Here is a 20,451-nt window from a genome sequence, read left to right as displayed (position 1 = left end):
GAAAAGGATCAATATTTAGCCACTTCCTCACATGCAGAGTCTCGCTGTGTTTGACACTAATCGGTGTAACATATATCTTGAATATGCCCCGTGGAGGGGTGAAACACGTGTTGAGTGATTTGGCAGTGGCAGTTGTTTGATTCGCATTGTTTGCCGTATACGCATTTATCAGCGGGCGGTGCACTTTGTTGCACGACTACTACTGCATGTGCGGAAGTGGCTAAATATTGGTCCTTTTCTTACTTATCTTAAAACATGTTACTCTATCAGTTAAATACTTAAAGAATTTCTTAAACTGTCGATTTTATCAGTCAACCCGTTCCTTACCGCAGTGCACGTTGCATGGCGGTAAGCTGATATTCGAATGTTCTCGTTTATGTTACATATTTAAAGATTTTACTGGTATATTAATTAAAAATAGAAGTTAGTAGGATTATTCTTAGTAATTTATTTGGCTGTGATAAATCTTAAAATAGGGATCTACACATAAGCTCACATTACAAGGTGGATGCCGACTAACTCCGGCGCTGGTAACAAAAGGGTTACATGTATCGGAAAATGACTGGCCAATAACTTCTGGCAGTATAAAGTCTGCAGGGAAAGATACATAACAATAATAAATGAAAATGTATAACAACGGAAATTATAGAAACGTACTGATTATTTATGAAAGCACTGATTTTTGAATAGGGTATACGCACATACATACATTTATTGACAGCAAATGAGTCATACATTCCGCGCTAAGAAAGGATTACCATTTTTGGTTGCAGCAAGGGGTCGAAGGAATCGCATCACTTATGGACAACAAGAATAGTCGCGGGATCTTTCTAGAGTAATGCAGAAGGGACATAGAAGAGACCATATAAGACTTGTCAACATAAATACATGAATTTGTGATAAATGTAGTGTGAAAATAGGAAGTAAAAATGAAATTATTAAGGAATATAAATGTAATAATAAAGTAAATAAAGAAATTAAAACAAAGCAAAACAAAATGTAAGGTGATGAATGAAAGGAATGAAAGAATTTGTGAAGAATAAAATATGAATATAATGGAAATAGATGAGAACGCAAATAATTAAATCTGAAGTTCGTCTGTAATAATTAAATACCTTTTTTATTAATATTATTACGTTATTTTTATTTATAAACTACTTAGAATTATTAGTAAAATAATAAGTGTACTTGTCTATCACATAACTTATAGATATATGTATAGAAATTTGAGATACGTATGACTTAAGAAAGGCGTGTGCAGGCTTTGTGTTAACAGATGAAGCGGATAAGATAGACGATTTTAACGATAAGGAAATCAAGTTATATCTCAACGGCAGGGCGTGGCTTAGAAGCGGTTGATAGTCGGGACCTTGCTTTGTATGTTCGCCGTGTGCCAACAATTACACAGACCATGAATAACCATGGGCGCAGTTGATGGTAAGATAAAAGATTTTAAAATTGTACTTATTTATTTTATCACTCTATTTACACAACAATTTATGCCCTATAGACATAATCTACTAGCCAACCTGCGTGTGTGTGTTCGGGTGTGTTGAATTGCATGAGCAGGCTTTCAAAATGGCGAGGAGCTCGGTTTGAAAGACCGAAAAAGACGCGTGAATTCTGTATTTTTTGGAAGCGGTCTGGCGGCCTTCCAGGAAAGTAACGTGCCATCAGTGTAGAAATTCAAAACACTAGGATAGAGTGGAGATGGCACTAACATTACGTCATTATTAGCGATATGACGAAAAGGGGAATTCCACAGATATAAAACTATTCATTTATGCCGGTATGAACGCGCGAAGCTCGAATCAATAAACACATTTCTGCGTCGGACGTGTTGTTATTACCTCAAGACGAAGAAGAATTCCCCAAAGTATTTCAAATGTATAGTTCACCCTATAAAAAAATCAATGGTTTCAGAAATAATAAATAACGTAATGGTATTACAGAAAGATAAAGCGTATTTAAATTTCGAATAACCACAAATTAAAACTAATTATTATTTACTATCTGTCCCTGTAGACATTTTAGTGCCAGAAGTAATTGGTCTTTTATTCCAATAGAGTTTCAAAGTGATCACTTTATACAAGACGATTTGAAGTAGGTATAAAAGCTTTAAAGTTTTGTTATAATATTGCTACATAAAAAGCCTCCATAAGTGAAAGTTCCCGCGGACGTCGTCACAACGCTCAACCGTTTGCTCGTCTCGCTCACTCGTCTCGCTCACTCGCAAAGCGTGCACTATACGCGCTCTTGCTTGCGCCTTGGCAGGTAGCCAAGGCGCAGCACGCGCTCTGGACTAGGGAACGAGCAACGCGCAACCGTTCGTAGGCGCGTTATTCATTTTCCGGGCACAAATTATGTTAATTATTCAATAAACGTTTTTCCACATTACAGCTTTTATATATATAACCAAACACCCTGTATAACCTGAAATTAATTCTACTGCTACAGTTAACGCGGCATAATATTAATGGATAAGATATCATATTCATTACCAGAATTACATTGTCATCAAACTGTTAATGATATATTTTTTTATCAATAGGTACTTTCCCTTTTGGTGTTATCGATCAAAACATCTTACTTAATTAGCTCAATTTGTTCCGATTTAATTTATTGATTAGCAGAGATATAAATATAAAAATTAAATGCGGTCGAACCGAAACAACTTACAGACAATACTGCGTTGAGTTAGGCCACTAAAACAGCGAAATTATTACAATACCCGGCAATAAATATTGCGCATCGACCTTTGGAAAGAGACAATTGGCTAATTTCGGCTCCGTAGAGCATTATCTCTGTCCCACTCTACCTATGTGACGTTTTGGCAGTCGCATATATTTAGAGTTGTTAATACACCCGAATTTAAATAATTTAAAGTTGTACTATGGTATCTTTAGGAAAAAGAGGGAAACCTTTACGAGGTACAATAGGTGTTTATTAAGTACAGTTGTCATTTTCCTTAATAATGAAATACTTAAACATAATGTGAAAATGTTTTTTTGTTTTTCATTTTATTTTACCTCAACCGAAAGCCACCACTAATAGAAAAATTAATGTATTTTATACAAATAATGAAAAAAGTTATCAAAATAAACAAATGATACTTGTTTTATGGCTACTAATAGATACCGGACTGTTTGTATTTAGTGCGACAGAGATAACGCTCTACAAAGCCGAAATTAGCCGATTGTCTCTTTCCAAAGGTCGATGTGCAATACTTGTCGCCGGGTATTGTATTTGTTATTACTATTTTGAAACAAACAATAAAGAAGGCTATGCTCGGTATTTCTCTACGTTGTAAAATTCAGAACGAGGAGATTCGTAGATCAACTATAATAAATGACATAGCCCAGTGGATTGTCATGTTGAATTGACTGTGTGCAAGCCAAATAGCGGGCAGATTCTGGAGTGAAGACTATGGAATGGCAAACAATAAAGGATATCCGTAAGGTAGATGAAGACGGCTTTCAAACGATCTCATTGGAAATTTTTGTGGGTAGTCAATGTTCAACAGTGGATGCCGTATGGCCGAAATCATTATGATAAATGCCCAAGCTTGCTCGAATTGGAATTCTCTTGACAGAATCTACCATATGGCATACAACTTTGACATATTTCAAAAGTCGTTGTTGAATAACTTTCTATACCAACCAGCAATTAAATACGATCTTTGTTACTGCCTGAAACCGCAACGAATGAGACTCTTGAAAAAATATACAAAGAAAATATTCAAATATATATTCAAGCTAAAATATCACGTATCGTATTTTATGTACTACGCAGGCGTAGACCGCGTAGCATGCGTAGCGAGCCTATCAAAAACGTTAATAATGTTACGTACTGTGGGTTCTGACTCGTAATGAAACATGACTGGTTCACAAGGAGTAATCGAATCGTAGATCTTAATCTTATTACTCGAAAAACAACAATGCACTGTCGACATGGGGAGTACACCTATTTATATTACGGAGATGGTTATAGTAAGTTCGCGATAGACTCGGTTGAAATTTCCGAGAACTGTACACAAAAATCTATAAATAACTTCAAGGTCACGCGTGTTAACACCACTTCTTGATACTAGTGTTTATTGTTTAGACGGTTCTGTAACTCGTACTTAGTAACAATAAATACGCAATATTCATCGTTTCTGTCTATATACGACCACTGCAAGACATAAATATGCTTCTGCCATAGATATATATCGGAGGATAATCTAATACTATATAATCGCCCCGTTTGGCAGGAAGGTTGGCGATCATAGTATGGTATTATGGTATACAAAGAACGCCGCTGTCAATCCTCTGGTAACTTATTTGTGGCAATTATAATTCTATATAATTAAAGCACAAAGTTGAATTCTAAAGGATTGTATCTTGTTAATCAAACCCACCACCTTATTATCGTAAGTCTTAACAATTCAAAACAATTAAAAAATTGCAATGTCTTTGTTCAAGTAGGCATTTACAAGCGGTTTTAAATCGTCGATTATTCTAACATTATAAGCAGTAAATTACCGCCGGCTTGGAACGCTGATCTGTTGAAAATAGCCGGCCAGAAACTATGGGTACATATCGAAATACATAACATCAATCATGTATATGAATCAATAAACCTAATTCCACCTGTTTCGATCGACTAAAAACTCTTGAATGCTATAATAAGAGTTATTTAGTAATATACATTTAATTTTAGTTTTAAAACTAAGAAACAAGGTCTAAGATATACCGTGAACTTTATTATATATATCCATGAAAGATTTGCACAATAATAATTATGCAATTTGTGCACATGTTACTTTTGATTTATTTGGCAGTTGTGAAGGATTAACTTGCAAACGTGAAATTTAGTTAAACATTTTTTATCTGTGCTAACAAAAGATATATGAGTTTCAAACGTCTCACCAATTTGATTGTTGACCTTGTTGTCAGCCTTATGACGCAGCCAATCCTCGTAGCCCTGCTTCACCGCCGTCACCAGCACCATGAAACTAAGCGGGGCGATGCTTGTGAACGGTGATACTGGACTGTCTGTGAACAAAGAATTATAGGTTAATTTACAATGGTAAATATACCTCGAGCAGTGGTAGCCTAGCTAGCTAGAAAACTGAAACTTGAGATCGTAAGTCGTAGGTGAGAAAACGAATAATATAAATGCGCATTTATCAGCGGACTGGCGGGCAGTGCACTTTATTGCACGACTACTGCTACATAGCGGAAGTAGCTATATATTAGCCCTTTTCTTACTTAGAATGGACTTCCGCAAAGTAACGCCTGAATCTATTACATACGTAAGTTATAGGTTCGATTTCGGGGCTATCATCTTATATAGTTCGCAATTTGTATTTGCTCACAAACAATTTACGAGAAGATGGGTAACAGCGTCCTTTGCGTATCAAATTACAAAACTGCTTACCTTCCAAGCCTAGCAGTTATGATATATCCTCCGATAGATATCTTTGGGGCGGGCCTATACCTTGCAGTGGGCATATATGTAATGAAATGACGTAATATTCTTCTTACATAATTTAGAAAGATATTCGTCAATATACATTTGGCTGAAATAAGTTTTATCGATACATTGCTAGCCGAATAATATACGAGTTCTTATTATGAAATATAAATATTAATGGTCTTAGTAGAGCCAGAGTATCTTGGACATCTAGAAAACTCTAGAAACAAAGAAAAGTATGTTTTTTTCACTAAAATAATTTATTTTTGTTTAATAAAATTGAAATAGCTATTAATTTAATGATAGAAAAAATTAATAGCTATTTCAATTTTATCGTCAACGTATCATCATCGACATTATTTTCACTGCTAGATATATGCCTAGATATCTAGTAGAACTGGTGGCAAACGGCCTGCACCCTTGGACGCTCTACTCTGTGCTTGGCAGTTCGTGGCTTCAACCCTAAGATGCAAGATTCTGCGAGCTATGTCAGTCATTCTAGTTCAGTCTTTCCCAACGTGGGGCCCACGCCCTACTGGGGACAATTCGATTGTTAAATAAGACGATTCGAAAATGGATTCAACGCGCTTTTAACCCTTTCGCTTTAATATATAAATGATGTATGTTATTAAACTTAAAAAAAGTTGGAAACGCTGTTCTAGTCTGTCTTGAATAGTTAAGGTTTCTTCATGTAAGTATTGCGAGTCTAAACGGACATTTTCTTTTTTTCAGCCGATGGACTCCCACTGCAAGTTTATTGGCAGCTATATATAAACTTAAATATAGCTATATATATAGGCCTCCTCAAACGTTCGCCAAGATAACCGGTCCGGCGCTACTTTCATCCAAGGACGTTATGCAACCTTAAATATGTTATCGGTCCCACTAGTGGGGTAGCCTACCCACGCGACATATACCGGTTCGTGAGATTATATTTACAAAAATACTAATGTAACTGTTCACACTATTTAAGAATACAGTACATAATTGATTAACCAAAATATAATGAAATTAATAGAGATATCATGCTACGTGTCGATGCCGACCGGCCTCTTTCGGAGGTATGGAGTCGAAACCTATTATTAGAGACTGTAAAATATCTACAAAATTAATAATTATTGCCTTCTTGTACGTTAACTAGTTATTACAGATAATTGTTTAATAGGATATTTAAGGTGTTTTGGTATTTAATTAAGTACGAAGATCTTTGAACGAATGTGTTGCCGGTAATGATATACAGTTCCGAGGCGTGGTCACTTAGGACAGGCCTCATAAGAAAACTCAAAGTCACCCAGAGATCAATGGAGAGGGCTGTGTTTGGAGTTTCGATGCGAGATCGAGTCAGAAATGAGAAGATCTATGAAAGAGCCAAGATTACCCGAAGTTACTAGTAGCTTAAATAACTTGCTTGTCTGTAGTGACAGTGGCCGTTGTGGCTGTAAGGTTCTTGAGTAGCGACCACAAGTCGGTAGACACAGCGTGGTTAAGCCCCTAACTAGGTAGACTGACGTCATAGCTAAGGTTGGGGAAAGTCCCTGGATACGGGCAGCGCCGGACCAATCATCGCAACGATCTTTGGGGAAAGCCTATCCTTTTCAATGAGCGTCCGTCAACAGAAGAAAATAATTATGTATTTCGGTTAATAAATAGTATTATCATACGTAATGACACAAGTGTGATACTTCGCTAAATTTTTAACATCTTTTCTCCTCATCATTTCTGCTTTCAGTCACGCGATTCCAAGATCATGAAAAAAATAACCTACACCCCTTTATGCAAAATATTTTTATTTTATTTACGCCGTAATGATAAGATAAATATTTTAAATATATATAAAAAAGGTTGTGAGAAAATTTTTTTCGTTATGCTCCGCATGAAAAACTCCGGCGTGCATTAATAGACCACAATTGAAATAAATTAACATTGTACGAATATTAAATTAAAAGAAATCTATACGCTATGATTGGTTATAATTGTGAAAACACTAAAGCTTTTTACTAATAAACGAGCTATATATTGAGCCTATTAACATTATAACGCGTATAACAAATCAAACAATATATTTTAAAATGAATCCCTGTTTCCTTTGGCCATACTTGAACGAATTTATCAATCTCTATCATCATTCATCATCGGTTCTTATGTATAAAAAGTTCTTAAAATATATCTTTAAATTTCAGAAAATGTAATGATTATAGATATTTTGCGTATTTGACAGTTCGCTTTAGCAACAAGGCGCGTTTGACAGTTTGCTTTGAACTTCGTGCGTGTGACTGTTCACTTCTAACTTCGCGCCTTTGACAATTCACGTGATGAAAATTTAGATTGCAGTTTAACTGCTGCATCGTACGGTATATAACCATCATCGTGTCAAGGAACAGATGCCAACTGCAAAGCATAGGCCTAACACAAAGACCGCTTTTTTTAAATTCGAACTAGCAACCCCCACTAGATGGATCGACAACATAATGAAGGTAGAAGCAAGTCATTTTACATCGATAAACTGATCGCACTGAAATTTATATTTTTTTTTCTTTTAAATGCGTCGGCCTATAACTTATTGCAGTACAAAATCTCTCGAAACAGCATGTGTTGTAAAAGAAATAAATCTATGGCTATTATTTTTTTATCGATTAGTTTTGATTGAGTGAAATAAATAATTGAATTATTACCGTTACGCTACATATAGCAAAACAGCTATGTCACATGTATTTTTTCACAGACCTCTTTATAGATAATGCATACGATGCATATATGGCCTCTAACTAACAATTACAGTGTTAGAAATATCAATTGTCTTTTGTTTATTACGTATTCTATGTATCGAATATCTTGGTAGTTTATTTTATTGTCACGCCTGAAAACCCCTGCCATAAAGCGGTAGGAACCTATTCCATTTGATTATATTTTTGAACACATCCTGTTATTTATTATATATTAATTTATAATGACAATTATTATTAAAAAAATCTTGAACGCAATGGCCAACAAATAGCTTTTGGAAGCAGATCAGGTTCGAACCAAGTTCACGCCATAGTAGCCTTAACAATACAAACCGCCTAAGACCGGTTACATACGACATAACTTTGCAATAAGTTTTCCAGAAATAGTCAGGATACTCAGTAGTGAGATATACGATCCAGGAACGATATAGATCAAAATTAATCATATTGTGACGACAGCTGATATATCAGACACAAAGGGGACTGTTGGGAACAAAGGGCGAATTCCACGAACGAGCCGATCGGGGCTGACGGCGAGACATTAAGGTGGACACATTAATACAATAACAGTTTTTTTTAATATGGCCCTCGTTATTGAGGGTCTCTCGTTCTCCCCCACCTCGTTTAGGAACAATTTATAGGAAAAAGACACCGTTTAGAAAAAAGAAAATTTTTAATTAATTATTTCACATCCTTCTTTTTATTTCTTTACTCCTCTTTCAGTCTTCTAAAGATCGTTCATTCGGTCTACTAACATACTTTACATGATCTTATATAATCATTTTTAGTTTCCTCCTTTTCATCACCTTTCATACTTCACCTCACTTCTCAAATACCTCAGGATTGGGTTTTTTTTATAACAAATTATTTAGTGCTAAACCATTTTTTAATTAAATTTGTAGATTTTATCACAGCTGATATTACATTTAAGTATATTTATTCTAATGTATTGTTTAGTTTTCTTTCTTACTATCTTTTACTGTATTTCATCTTTCACTGCAGCTGGCAGGCGGTGAGATGAAATAAATTATGGACTACAATGGAGATTCGTCCTTCAGGGAGCTTAAATGTTCCCTCTTCTCTCTAGCCATAGTCGAACAGTCTATAAATTGCCTGCTTTTGGTACTTAAAGGCTTTTGAGGAAGGACGAGAGTTATTTGTCTGACCTTTTAGGTGCTAACAACAAGGTTGAAGTAGAGTTCGTGTCGTAAATATTGAGGGTGTTCGGAAATTTACATCATAGTGTTCTCGGAGTTACGAAACGTATACTTATAATTAGTATATATACGTTTGTATCTATTTGTTATCTCGGTGTCGTGAATGAACATATTTTTTTAGTACAAGTGATATTTTTATTCGAGCCCTATCTTGACAGGTAACAGTTATCTTCGAGAAATTTGAAAAATATAGTATGTTTACAACTCACCATTCCCGTTTCGTTCTATATTACGTATTTTTAATATTAAACAATACCTTGGGATATGGCGGTGATGTCTTCAAGACAATTTATGATTGTTGTCATATTTTCGAGCCGTGGTATCCCAGCTGTAGAGGAATGAGATCTGCAATCTTAGGTCTCGGGTTTGATTTCCAGGACACGGTCTTGTATAATTCACAATTAGTTCTTTAATTATATAGGATTGTCACTCACAAACACTTATATCCTATACCTATACCCAAACCGTCTACCAGGCATGGCGATAATGTTATATTCCTCCATAGATCTGATGATCCTCTCTGGGGGAAAGCTATACCTTGCAGTGGGCTTCAGTGGGCAGAAACGATGATATTTATTATATTACTTCTAGATTGTCTTCGTTCCAAGTTTGAAGTAATAGCAGACTACATGTAGAGGACTTAAAATGTCGATAGTAGGTCGTAGGTTTGATTAACGGGATACAATGTTATATAATACACACATGGTGCATTAATTACATAGGATTACCACTGCTCACAAACAAGTTTCAAAAGATTGGATAGCAGCGTCCACTGTGTACCATAATTACCACACTGCGATCACTATTTGCCAGTATAGGTCCCGTCAAAATCGATCCAGCCTTTTCAGAGATTACCCGAAATAAATAGACTGGCGAAAATTTAAAAAGGAAATCGATTTTTATATATGTACCATATAAAAATATTTTAATATCACAAACAGACACTCAAATTTTATTTATTTATATAGATGAGGAATCGTATAACAATCTTTAAATAAAGTAGTTAATTTACGTTTTAAAAAACAATAATTATTTATGTGTTACATATATAATTGTTAAATATAATAAATGTATTATTTAAAATACATACCAATAATAACAGCGATAACGGTGACGATCAAAAAATAGAAGTTCACTATTCTTCTAAATTGTTCCATCAGATTCTTGGGTAAAAACATCAGAAGCGTGTACTTCGACGTCTTTATCTTGTTGTGTTTCTTTTTACCATTCTCACTCACCAAGCCCACCTCGATCAGGCGTGTCTCTGATGCCGACGATACTTTGTTGGACTGAAAAAAAAAAAATTATTCACTTATGCTTTCTGTGATATGTAAGAAAAGGACCAATGTATAGCCACTTCCGCAAAACCGTTAAATCACTCAACACGTGTTTCACCCCTCCAAGGGGCATTTTCAGGAGTTACTTCAGGGCAACTTCAGGACTATGTTACACCGATTAGTTCCAAACACAGAGTCCAACTTTTGTAAGAAAAGGGCCAATATTTGCATGCATGCATGTGCGGAAGTGGCTAAATATTGGTCCTTTTCTTACTTAGGATGGACTTCCGCGAGGTAACGCCTGATTCCATTAAACAGAGTCCAACTTTTGTCTAACTTTACCGGTGGCAGTTGTGTAATTCGCATTGTTTGCCGCATACGCATTTATTAGCAGGCTGGCGGGCGGTGCACTTTGTTGCACGACTACCACTGCATGTGCGGAAGTGGCTAAATATTAGTCCTTTTCTTACTTAGGATGGACTTCCGCATGGTAACGCCTGATTCCATTAAATATATGTGATATCTTTAATATAATCGTTTTAACTTAGCAATACATTGCACTGTAGGTAGAAAAACCGTATACGTTGTTCGTGACCCTTGACCTTTATAGGGTCATGTTCATTAGCGTTCAACTTGACCGACAAGACTTCTCTCCTTACTTAATCAAATGTTAAATGACCCAACCAACGTTATCTTATGATCAGAAATGGGCTGATATTTCCTCTTGAAAGACAATAATCCTTCAGGAGGTAAAAAGACCTTTCGATGTTGTATTTCTACCTCGTACCTCCAATGTATACAAATTATTTCGTTTACTAGATAGTAAATCTTTTTCACCTAAGTTATGTACAGAACTAATAAACAGTAAGGTTTATTAGGTCATAGACGCCTACTGTAAGGCTTAGGCCTTACCCAAAGATATCTCGGCGGATATAAAATAATCGCCACGCTTGTGTGGTTTACGCAGAGGACGCTGCTGTGCATTCTCTGGAATTTATTTGTGAGTAGTGGCGATCGTATATAATAAATGCCCGAATTGTGAATTATATAAGGCTGTATTCCGGGAATTGAACCCGCGACCCACAATCGCCAGTCTCAGTCCTCTACTGCCGCTCGAAAAAACGAATATATTCGATTCTAGAAGATGTCACCGCCAAATCCTATGACATTGTTTAATAACAATAATACGTGATAAACAAAAGTCGATTAAATTATTTAAAATAACTGTCTGTAATTATTCCTTCGAGGCCATGTATGCATCGTTTGCATTATCTATAAAGAAGTCTGTGAAAAAATACATGTGACGTAGTTTTCTGTACGTGGATTAGTGTGCAGGTTGATTTTTTTTAAAGCAGAGACAACGTATCGATTCTTTAATATTTCAATTATACAATTCACTCGATTGAAACAAATCGATTATAATCATAGTTTATACAGTTTTTTTTTATTGTATCCCAACAGATTATTTACCGCCAGAATTATTAGTAATTATTCACTTTAGATATATGGTCTTTCGGTATATTTATTTCTCATGAAACTATAAGGTTCTATATATTCTTAAAAACAGCAATCATGATTTTATATCATAGGTTTTAACATAGGTATTCATCGAAGTTGGACACATCAGAAGATTTTTCCAAAAACGAAAAAGGCTTTGATTTAATTTGTAATTTTCAGCTTTCTTTTACAAATAATCTATGGTCTCTACACAATTATTTTATGAATTTTCTTCTTAAAAATATTTTTGAGCAAGTACAAAAATTGTCAACTAAACTATTTTCCAAGATATATTTTCACAAAATAAAGAATAGAAAATTGAATTTCTGGATCGAATGATTTCAGGAAATTCAAATGTTATTTAATCGATTCGAATACGTGATTTAACATCACTGGATTATGAGGGATTATGGTAAAGATAGCGGATAAAAACTCTCGGTTTAAAATTAAAAAACACGTGACGTCTTTAACAAAATAAATCCGCTATTTTGTCGAAAGGCGATTAAAAATGTCGATAAGAGTAATTTACAATTTTATAAATGCATTGATGCCCTTACAAAATATAATAAAATATTTAAACTGGAAATATATCATATTATTTATATTGTATAAATCCATATAGTAATTGTTTAAAAAAAAGGTGTAATTGTTTAAAAAAATAGTTGTATAAAATCTTCTTAATCGAATAAAAATTATGACGATACTTCATATAATTATAATTGTTACGATAGAATTTTTTTAACAATAATTTGCTTTGAAAAACGTCGCAAAAATTAGGGTATATAATGTTTTTAACGAAAATTAAAAACAAATTAAACAATTGACTATTACACCATTATCAAACTGAAATTTAAACAGAGCATAATTTTAAAATTACAATTAGTAATACATACCAAATGTATAAACATTTTATTTTGATGTATTACACATTTTTTAACGTTTAGATTATTTATGAATTAATACACTTCGATTAAATCTTTAAAATCATTTAAATTTGTTTAATTTCTGGTTGTCATTTTTTGCCGCGAAATATTTGTGCACAGATAATGTTATGTTTTATAGCTACAAGTATTATCACACTTACAGATTATAAATTAGCTATTAATAATTAAATTAAGACGATAAATATAATTTTCTGATGAATTTCGTATTGAAATTTTTGAACAGTGCTGCGTTTTGCAGTTTTTGTCGCATTAAACAAGAGTATTCTTTAAAATTGAACCACTTATATCGCTTACGTGATAGATAAAGATTAACATGTTAGTATATTTCTGATAATGTTATTAATTATAGAATCATAATCGATGCCCCGCGAGCGTTCGATAAGACGGACTTCGTTATTTTGTCATTTGTTTACAAATATCCATTATATTAATTGGTATACATACGTAATTTCGTTAACGGCCCCTCGCTCGTGATTATCTTTAAATCATCGTTGAAGAAATTATTCCTAATTTAAATTGATCGCGTATTGTTTTTTTTTTATTGAAATCGTTTCAGGCGACGATAAAGCATTATTTTTGTCTATCCATTTACGCGTAAAAAATAATCTTTGTTTCCCTTGATTCATTCGATAAACATTTTAGATTTTATTGATCTTTTTTTTATAAGTTTACTAATAATTTGCAGAACGTTGATTTGCAACATCGATAGATATAAATAAATACCTAAATGTAATGAGTAAAAGGAAAAAGCCTAATATGCCTAATATGTATAATTAGAATATTTAGTAAATGCAGTAGTAGCTCACAGTTAAGGACTGAGACTTGCGATCGTATATCGCGGATTCAATTCCAGGAATAAAGTCTTGTATAATTTTCACTTTATGTAAAAATTATGTAGGATTGCCACTGCTCACAAACAAGTTACCAGAAAATGGGTACCAGCGGCCTTTGAGTATCACAATACCACATTGCAATCGCCAACCCGCCTGCCAAGCGTGGCGATTATGGTATAACCCCCAATAGATATGTTATCGGCGACAAAAATATGTATAGAATTCAATGACGCCATCTGCCGTCTCCCACTAGTCAGATCTAAATGTCGAACAATGATGTATTTTAGAGAAAATTGAAACATTTAGACCTGTGCCTCGCAGTGTCAGATAGATAATAATAATAATCTGGCACTACTTAATATCTCTCATCACCATCCATAGTTTGTCTGGTAGAGGTCGCCTAGAGCGACAAGACCGCCTCTTGTACCTCTACATAAATTGTTTTTTTTAGATATTATCTATGGTGCACAATAAAGTGTAATATAATAATGGTGAGCTTAAACTGTAATTTCAGATAAAAGGATAGGCATAAGCCTGATGAAAAATTGCATTAATAATAAATAATTAAAAATGTAAATAAAAATAAAAAGCGTAGCATTAATCTTAAAAACTATGGTTATTTAAACAGTTTGCGATTTAAAAATCTCTGCCGATTTAATATGTTTAAATAATTATAAAACAATCGAAGGTTGTTGTGATATCAATTTTGAAAATTCTTGTTTATCACATAGCCTATTTTATGTTTATATATATTTTTTAATTAATTGTATGTCTCTTGTGTCTGTGTCGAAATAGTACTCACATCATATATGCGTACAATCTAGAAAATCAACTACGTTGTATATACAAGCATTACGTTTTTTTTTAATAACGTTTATTTGTTATTAAAGTTCGAATTGATTATTTACAGATAAAACAGGACAACGTCCGTCTGGTCATCTAGTTTTAAATACATTTTATATTTCCAATTAACCAGACAGATAATTTGCGAAAGGATAGGTTGAGTTTCTTGTTGAGAGCGTTTGCAGCTGTAAAACTTACAAAGGCGAAATGTACATTGTGATAACGACTTTAAAAGCACAGGAGATATATCAAATGTATGTCACGTATTCATGAACTCAAGTGCTTCCTCAACACATAATTAACCTAGAATGACACGTTCAGCTAATAAGTGTTTAGTTTGAACACCTTATTTATTTATACAATTGTGTAATGGCGAATTTAATGCCTTATACATTCTCTACCAGTCAACCCAAAAAGAGATAAATAGGTGTGTATATATTGGGATTTCAGGTACAAGGTTTCCTCTGAAAAAACCTCGGCATTTCGGATCGAGGATGCCTAAGAGCGTCAAACCATATTTCAATCATTTCCTTTATTTATCACAATAAAACTAATGTGAGAATTATTTCTTTACCACAAAGGTTTCCGACTATGGGTTCTTACTCGTAAAACATTACGATTCGTATAAGTATATACGAATCCGTAATGTTTATTACTGTCTTGATTGATAACATGGAACGAAATTTGTAAAAATCATATCGGACTGAAATGAGATCATAAAGATTGAAGAAAAAACACTAGCAAATGTTTTTTTTTAAACAATTTCTTTATAAACATCTCATTATATTGATATTTTCGAAACATTATTCTCGACTTCATTATAATATCAGTAGTAACTGATCGGGATAGTGAAAGAAAATTATATTTTCAGTGTAACGTTTTAATGCTTCGAGAAACGTCTATATATAAATTAGTTGATATAAAAATTTACCCTCATGTGGTAGTTGGCGCGGTGCTCGAGGCGTCAGAGTCAAGTTCACCATGTCAGCAGTAATTAAGCACTGAAGTCGGACGACCATTGCCGCCGCATCGTGGGAACCTCCCGTATGGACGACAAATGGGCAGTTTCCACCATTTAATAGCCACGCATTGGCTGCTTACTAACCTCTCTATCGATATTTAAAAAAAACTATAAAAGTAATGTTATAGTTTTCTTTATTCATTTAAATTTCGAATTGAATTATGTATTTTAAAACATTGCATCGATCGAAAAATAAATCTATGTTTTGCGTAATTTAACATAGGTTTCACCGCGAACAAACCCTAAGGAATCCTGAACAGCCTCTCTTTTATTCGCAACCTTATATTTGATATTCTACTTTATTGATTTTATATATTTTCTAGTTCTAATAACCTTTGCTAAAATTAGTATATATAAGATTCAAAATGAATCATATTTATTTATTATGTATATCGATTAGACATCCAAACCACGCCCTTCGACTAATTTGATGGTAGATTACAGTCATTCAACGAGCCAAGGAGGTTCTATGGTCGGGATTACTCTAGGAGATCAAATAAGGAATGAGGAAAACCGTAGAGGAAGGAAAGAAGACATAGTCAAGCAAATCATCAAGTTGAAATGGCAGTAGGCAGATCACATCATAAAATACTAAATCGTCTTTGGGACATTACGGTTCTGGAGACAGAGTCTGTGTTTAGCACTAATCGGTGTAACATAACTCCTGGAGATGCCCCGTGGAGGGGTAAAACACGTGTTGAGTAATTTAACGGTGGTAGTTATGTAATTCGCATTGTTTGCCGCATACGCATTAATCAGTGGGCTGGCGGGCGTTGCACTTTGTTGCACGACAACCACTGCATGTGCGGAAGTGGCTAAATATTGGTCCTTTTCTTACTTAGTATGGACTCCGCAAGATAACGCCTGATTCCTTTAAATATCCACCCATAAAAGTGACAGACTATCTTGTCAAGGTCATGGATGCAGCACATTCTCAACCGATCCCATTCTTAGTTTCAAGGGGAGGCTTGTGTCTAGTAGTAAATGTTCTACAGCTGATATAATAATAATGATGATAATCACATTGACCAACAATGAGTCTTTCAAAAATTACAAAAGCTTTATTATTCGTTTTTTAAAATTAAGCACTTCACCTAACTCATGACAATTAGTGCATATTCTTGTTTATTACAATATAATTCCAATAGGTTATTACAAGCACTTTAGAATTGTCAATCAACATAAAATGTCGGCATTGTTGTCCCTACAGGAAGCTACCACCGACTCGGAAGGCAATTTTGCTGAGAGCCGGCGAGAGACTCAATAGTTGCTCTTAACATATATACTTTTATAAAAAGTGCTTAACCATAATAGGCAATTTGCAATAATTCGATAATAATTTCGAGAATAACGTTTTGAAAATATTAATATAATGAGATGTTTATAAAGAAACTATGTTAAAAAACAATATCTGTATGATCTCATTTCTGTCCGATACACCTTTACAAATTTCTTCCATGTTATATAACAAGGCAGTAAAGAGAACAGATATAAGAACTACATTAACAACTCTCATAAAATAGCATGACATGTAAATATAGGTACTCGACAATCATCATTAGATCACTAAATTTGTGCAGAAGGGTATTTCTTTGTCATAATATACAAAGCCAAAGAACCTTAAAACTTTATCTTTTTCATGGTCATTTTTAAAGCCTTGAATGTTATGGCAGTGTGTAACTATGTACGTATTTCTTTAGACACACGATAAATAAAGGAAAATAAAAATAAGCATGTGAGTCATAAACTCTTATTTTAAAAAGATAACAAATGCTTCATGGGTATCGGCATGTATAATAAAAAATAATTCCGCGAAATATATAACACTTTCATTTTACTAATTTTGAAATTAAAAGAGTATCTATGTGATACATATTTTTTTTAAAAAAAACGTCTATAGGGAATGCATTTCACCTTTGTCTCGTCGAATATAAAGCGATGACGATATCAACCATGGTACATGCTTGCTTAAAAGATACCAAAACAAAAACTAATTATTAAATAAATCCTATTACAGCATTCAAATTTTTTTAATTTAATGGAATATGTGAAACTTGGTTTGTTGACCATGTAAACGTGGTTGATGTTACAATGTAATACATCAAACATTATTAAATTTCATTTAAAAATAGCAACTGATGAATATCTGGCAGGCTCTTGGCAGATAAGCATTCCGAGCCGGTGGTAACTTAATATTTATTAAAACAATCAACGTTTAAAAGTGCGTGTAAATGCGTACTTGCATAATATTATTTTGAATTTTGAATGAATTAATTTAAATTCGTTGACGAGAAAAATAAAAGCCAGTTCTTATCTAGTTTTTTGTATATATCACACAGACAATAAGAGGTTGCCCAAAATTGTCACATATTTTTGAAGTTTCATGTATTTTTAATTACGTTGTATTTATCCATGGCTTATGAATTTGAATATGGAACGTTCTCGCTCGAACGATACATATATTGGCCTTTTTTTCTTACAAGAGGATTATTCTTTATGTGTATTCGTATTTATAGTTTTATCGTATTGTAGGTAGGAAGATGGAGGCAAAAAGATAAGGCCGCTTAACATTTATCTCTTTTTAGTAAATATATTGAAGAGCCCTTCATTCGGGTACTTCAGGTCGGGCTATTATATCAGACAGACGCTTTATGAACTAACTGTGCTGTTACTTAAAACACATTTAACATTAGAAAAGCTTTTGTGAACGAAAACCGTGTAGAGTTCATAAAACGCTTCGTAGCACTGGTCCCTTAAATTCGAAGGAGGATTTGAATCGAACAAGGATTTTAATTCGAACCATGATTTGAATTCGAACGAGGATTTAAATTTGAACGCGCTAGAATTATTTTAAACAAAGAATTGTGGCTATAGTAGCCAGCAATAGAATATAAGATTTAGCATTTAAGCTATATATTGCGCAACATAAACCAAGATGAGTCGATGCTCAAGTCGTTATGTTACAATAGACGGATTGTTACTGCCTATTTACCAAGAGAATAAGGTTATGGAACGGAGACTATAGACCTGCAGAGTACAGGGTAGACAAACGACTTTCATAAGATCATCAGAAGACGTTGTATGCAGGCCGCTAATTACCAGTCCTATTGAAAATGTATGAGAAGGCCTATGTGCAACAGTAAACGTCTTATAACTAAAATTGTGATCTAGCCAAAAAGCGATGTATCTTTTGTTTTCGTCCAGTACCGTAAAATATGTCGTAATTCACTGAACTCGTGTTAATCGGTGTTTGCACTTTACATTGTGGCGTAATCGACAATTAATGCTTCTTTATGACATTCTAGCGCACGTTCCTAATCCATCTATACATGTTTGTCGAATTTCACAACAATAAACGTTATGAACTCAGTTTTGTTCAACTTTTTTTTTAATTCTAGGACATCAAAGAGTTTAGCCTCCTCCCCCCCACCCCTCCAAGGTGGAACGATGACATCGTTAAGGTTGCGGGAAGTCGCTGGATGCAGCAGGCGCAGGATCGGTCATCATCGCGATCAGTAGGGGAGGTCTGAGCCTTGTAGTGGGCGCCCATTATGGTCTCCACTTCAGAACCCTAAGGCCCCAGCGGCCATGTTCTGCTTGCAACATGGCCGCCATATTGCCACTTTAATTTGTTAATTCGATATCGTACAGAAATCCGAAGCTTAACTATCTCCATAATTCGTTTACCGACTTTCTTGCCAATGAGGCATAGAGTAAGAAACCACGTTACAACGCCATAAGTAACCGGCAACACATATTATATACTTTTATCTTAAAGCACCAAAATTACTTGTAGGTCACAGCATGGTGTCTTGCGGTTTAATTTTATCAGGTAGCGTTGCTGATATAAATAAAATTTTTGGAATTCGGAAGAAAGGTCTTCGTGCAATCTTCCTTATGTGAGACCCAAAGTCTAAAAAAAATAAAAAAGGTGAAAATTTATCTAGCTATAATTATGGCAATACATTGTCAATTATCTGTCGCTACGGAAATAGTAATAATACACATTTTGAAAAATAATAATTTAAGAAGTCTTGTATAAAAAGCAAAATTTTTACAGGTTTTACTATTCTAAATAGAAACGACGCAATTTTTTTTTTCAAATTACACACACGTATTCACATAATCTTCCTTCATATAGGGTGATTGGTAAAAATTATAAAAACTTTAAAGAGATAAATGTATAGCTCATTTGCTGTCAATTGTTTTACGGTACTACCTGTATAAAATCAATAGTACCATAAATAATAATTAACGCAATTTCATCGCATTTTCAACATTCGAATTACTATGTGTTAATATTAATTATTGTTTACTATCTGTTACTGGACACTGTACGCAAGAATTATTATAATGTTAATAGATTTTTTTAATGTAACATATTTCAGAATAATCACTGTATAACGGGTGATTAGAAATAGGCGGAAAAGCTTAGAATTTTTTAACGACTGAGCTGTAACCAATCACATATATAGATAATAAATTAAAAAATTAAATATTCTTTCTAAGCTACACGAATAAATACAATATAATATTATGCTTTTTTATACTGTTATCATTTGCTAAATTACGTTGTGATGTACAATGTATAAATACACAAGTAATTATTGGCATGTGGCAATATTTCACACATAACGAA

The 20,451-nt window shown here is 33.9% G+C and overlaps 1 protein-coding gene across 1 annotated transcript in view; it reads right to left on the bottom strand.

Annotated features, from left to right (window-relative positions):
- Nucleotides 1–20,451, bottom strand: part of LOC137932638 (phospholipid-transporting ATPase IF-like) — a 44,703-nt gene that overhangs the window by 20,794 nt on the left and 3,458 nt on the right. The window contains exons 2-3 of the mRNA XM_068776257.1: nt 10,488–10,686; nt 4,911–5,036 (exon numbers count right to left, since the gene is read on the bottom strand). Of these exons, the coding sequence (XP_068632358.1) occupies nt 4,911–5,036; nt 10,488–10,686 (325 nt within the window). The remainder of the gene's footprint in view (nt 1–4,910; nt 5,037–10,487; nt 10,687–20,451) is intronic.

Source organism: Battus philenor, unplaced genomic scaffold (assembly GCF_028537555.1).
Source record: "Battus philenor isolate CCGP_79_NKW_IND1 unplaced genomic scaffold, ilBatPhil1.0.hap1 SCAF_12, whole genome shotgun sequence".
NCBI classification, from domain to species: domain Eukaryota; kingdom Metazoa; phylum Arthropoda; class Insecta; order Lepidoptera; family Papilionidae; genus Battus; species Battus philenor.
The sequence above is the reverse complement of the archived record's forward strand: the minus strand, read 5'-3'. Positions and strand labels throughout refer to the sequence as shown.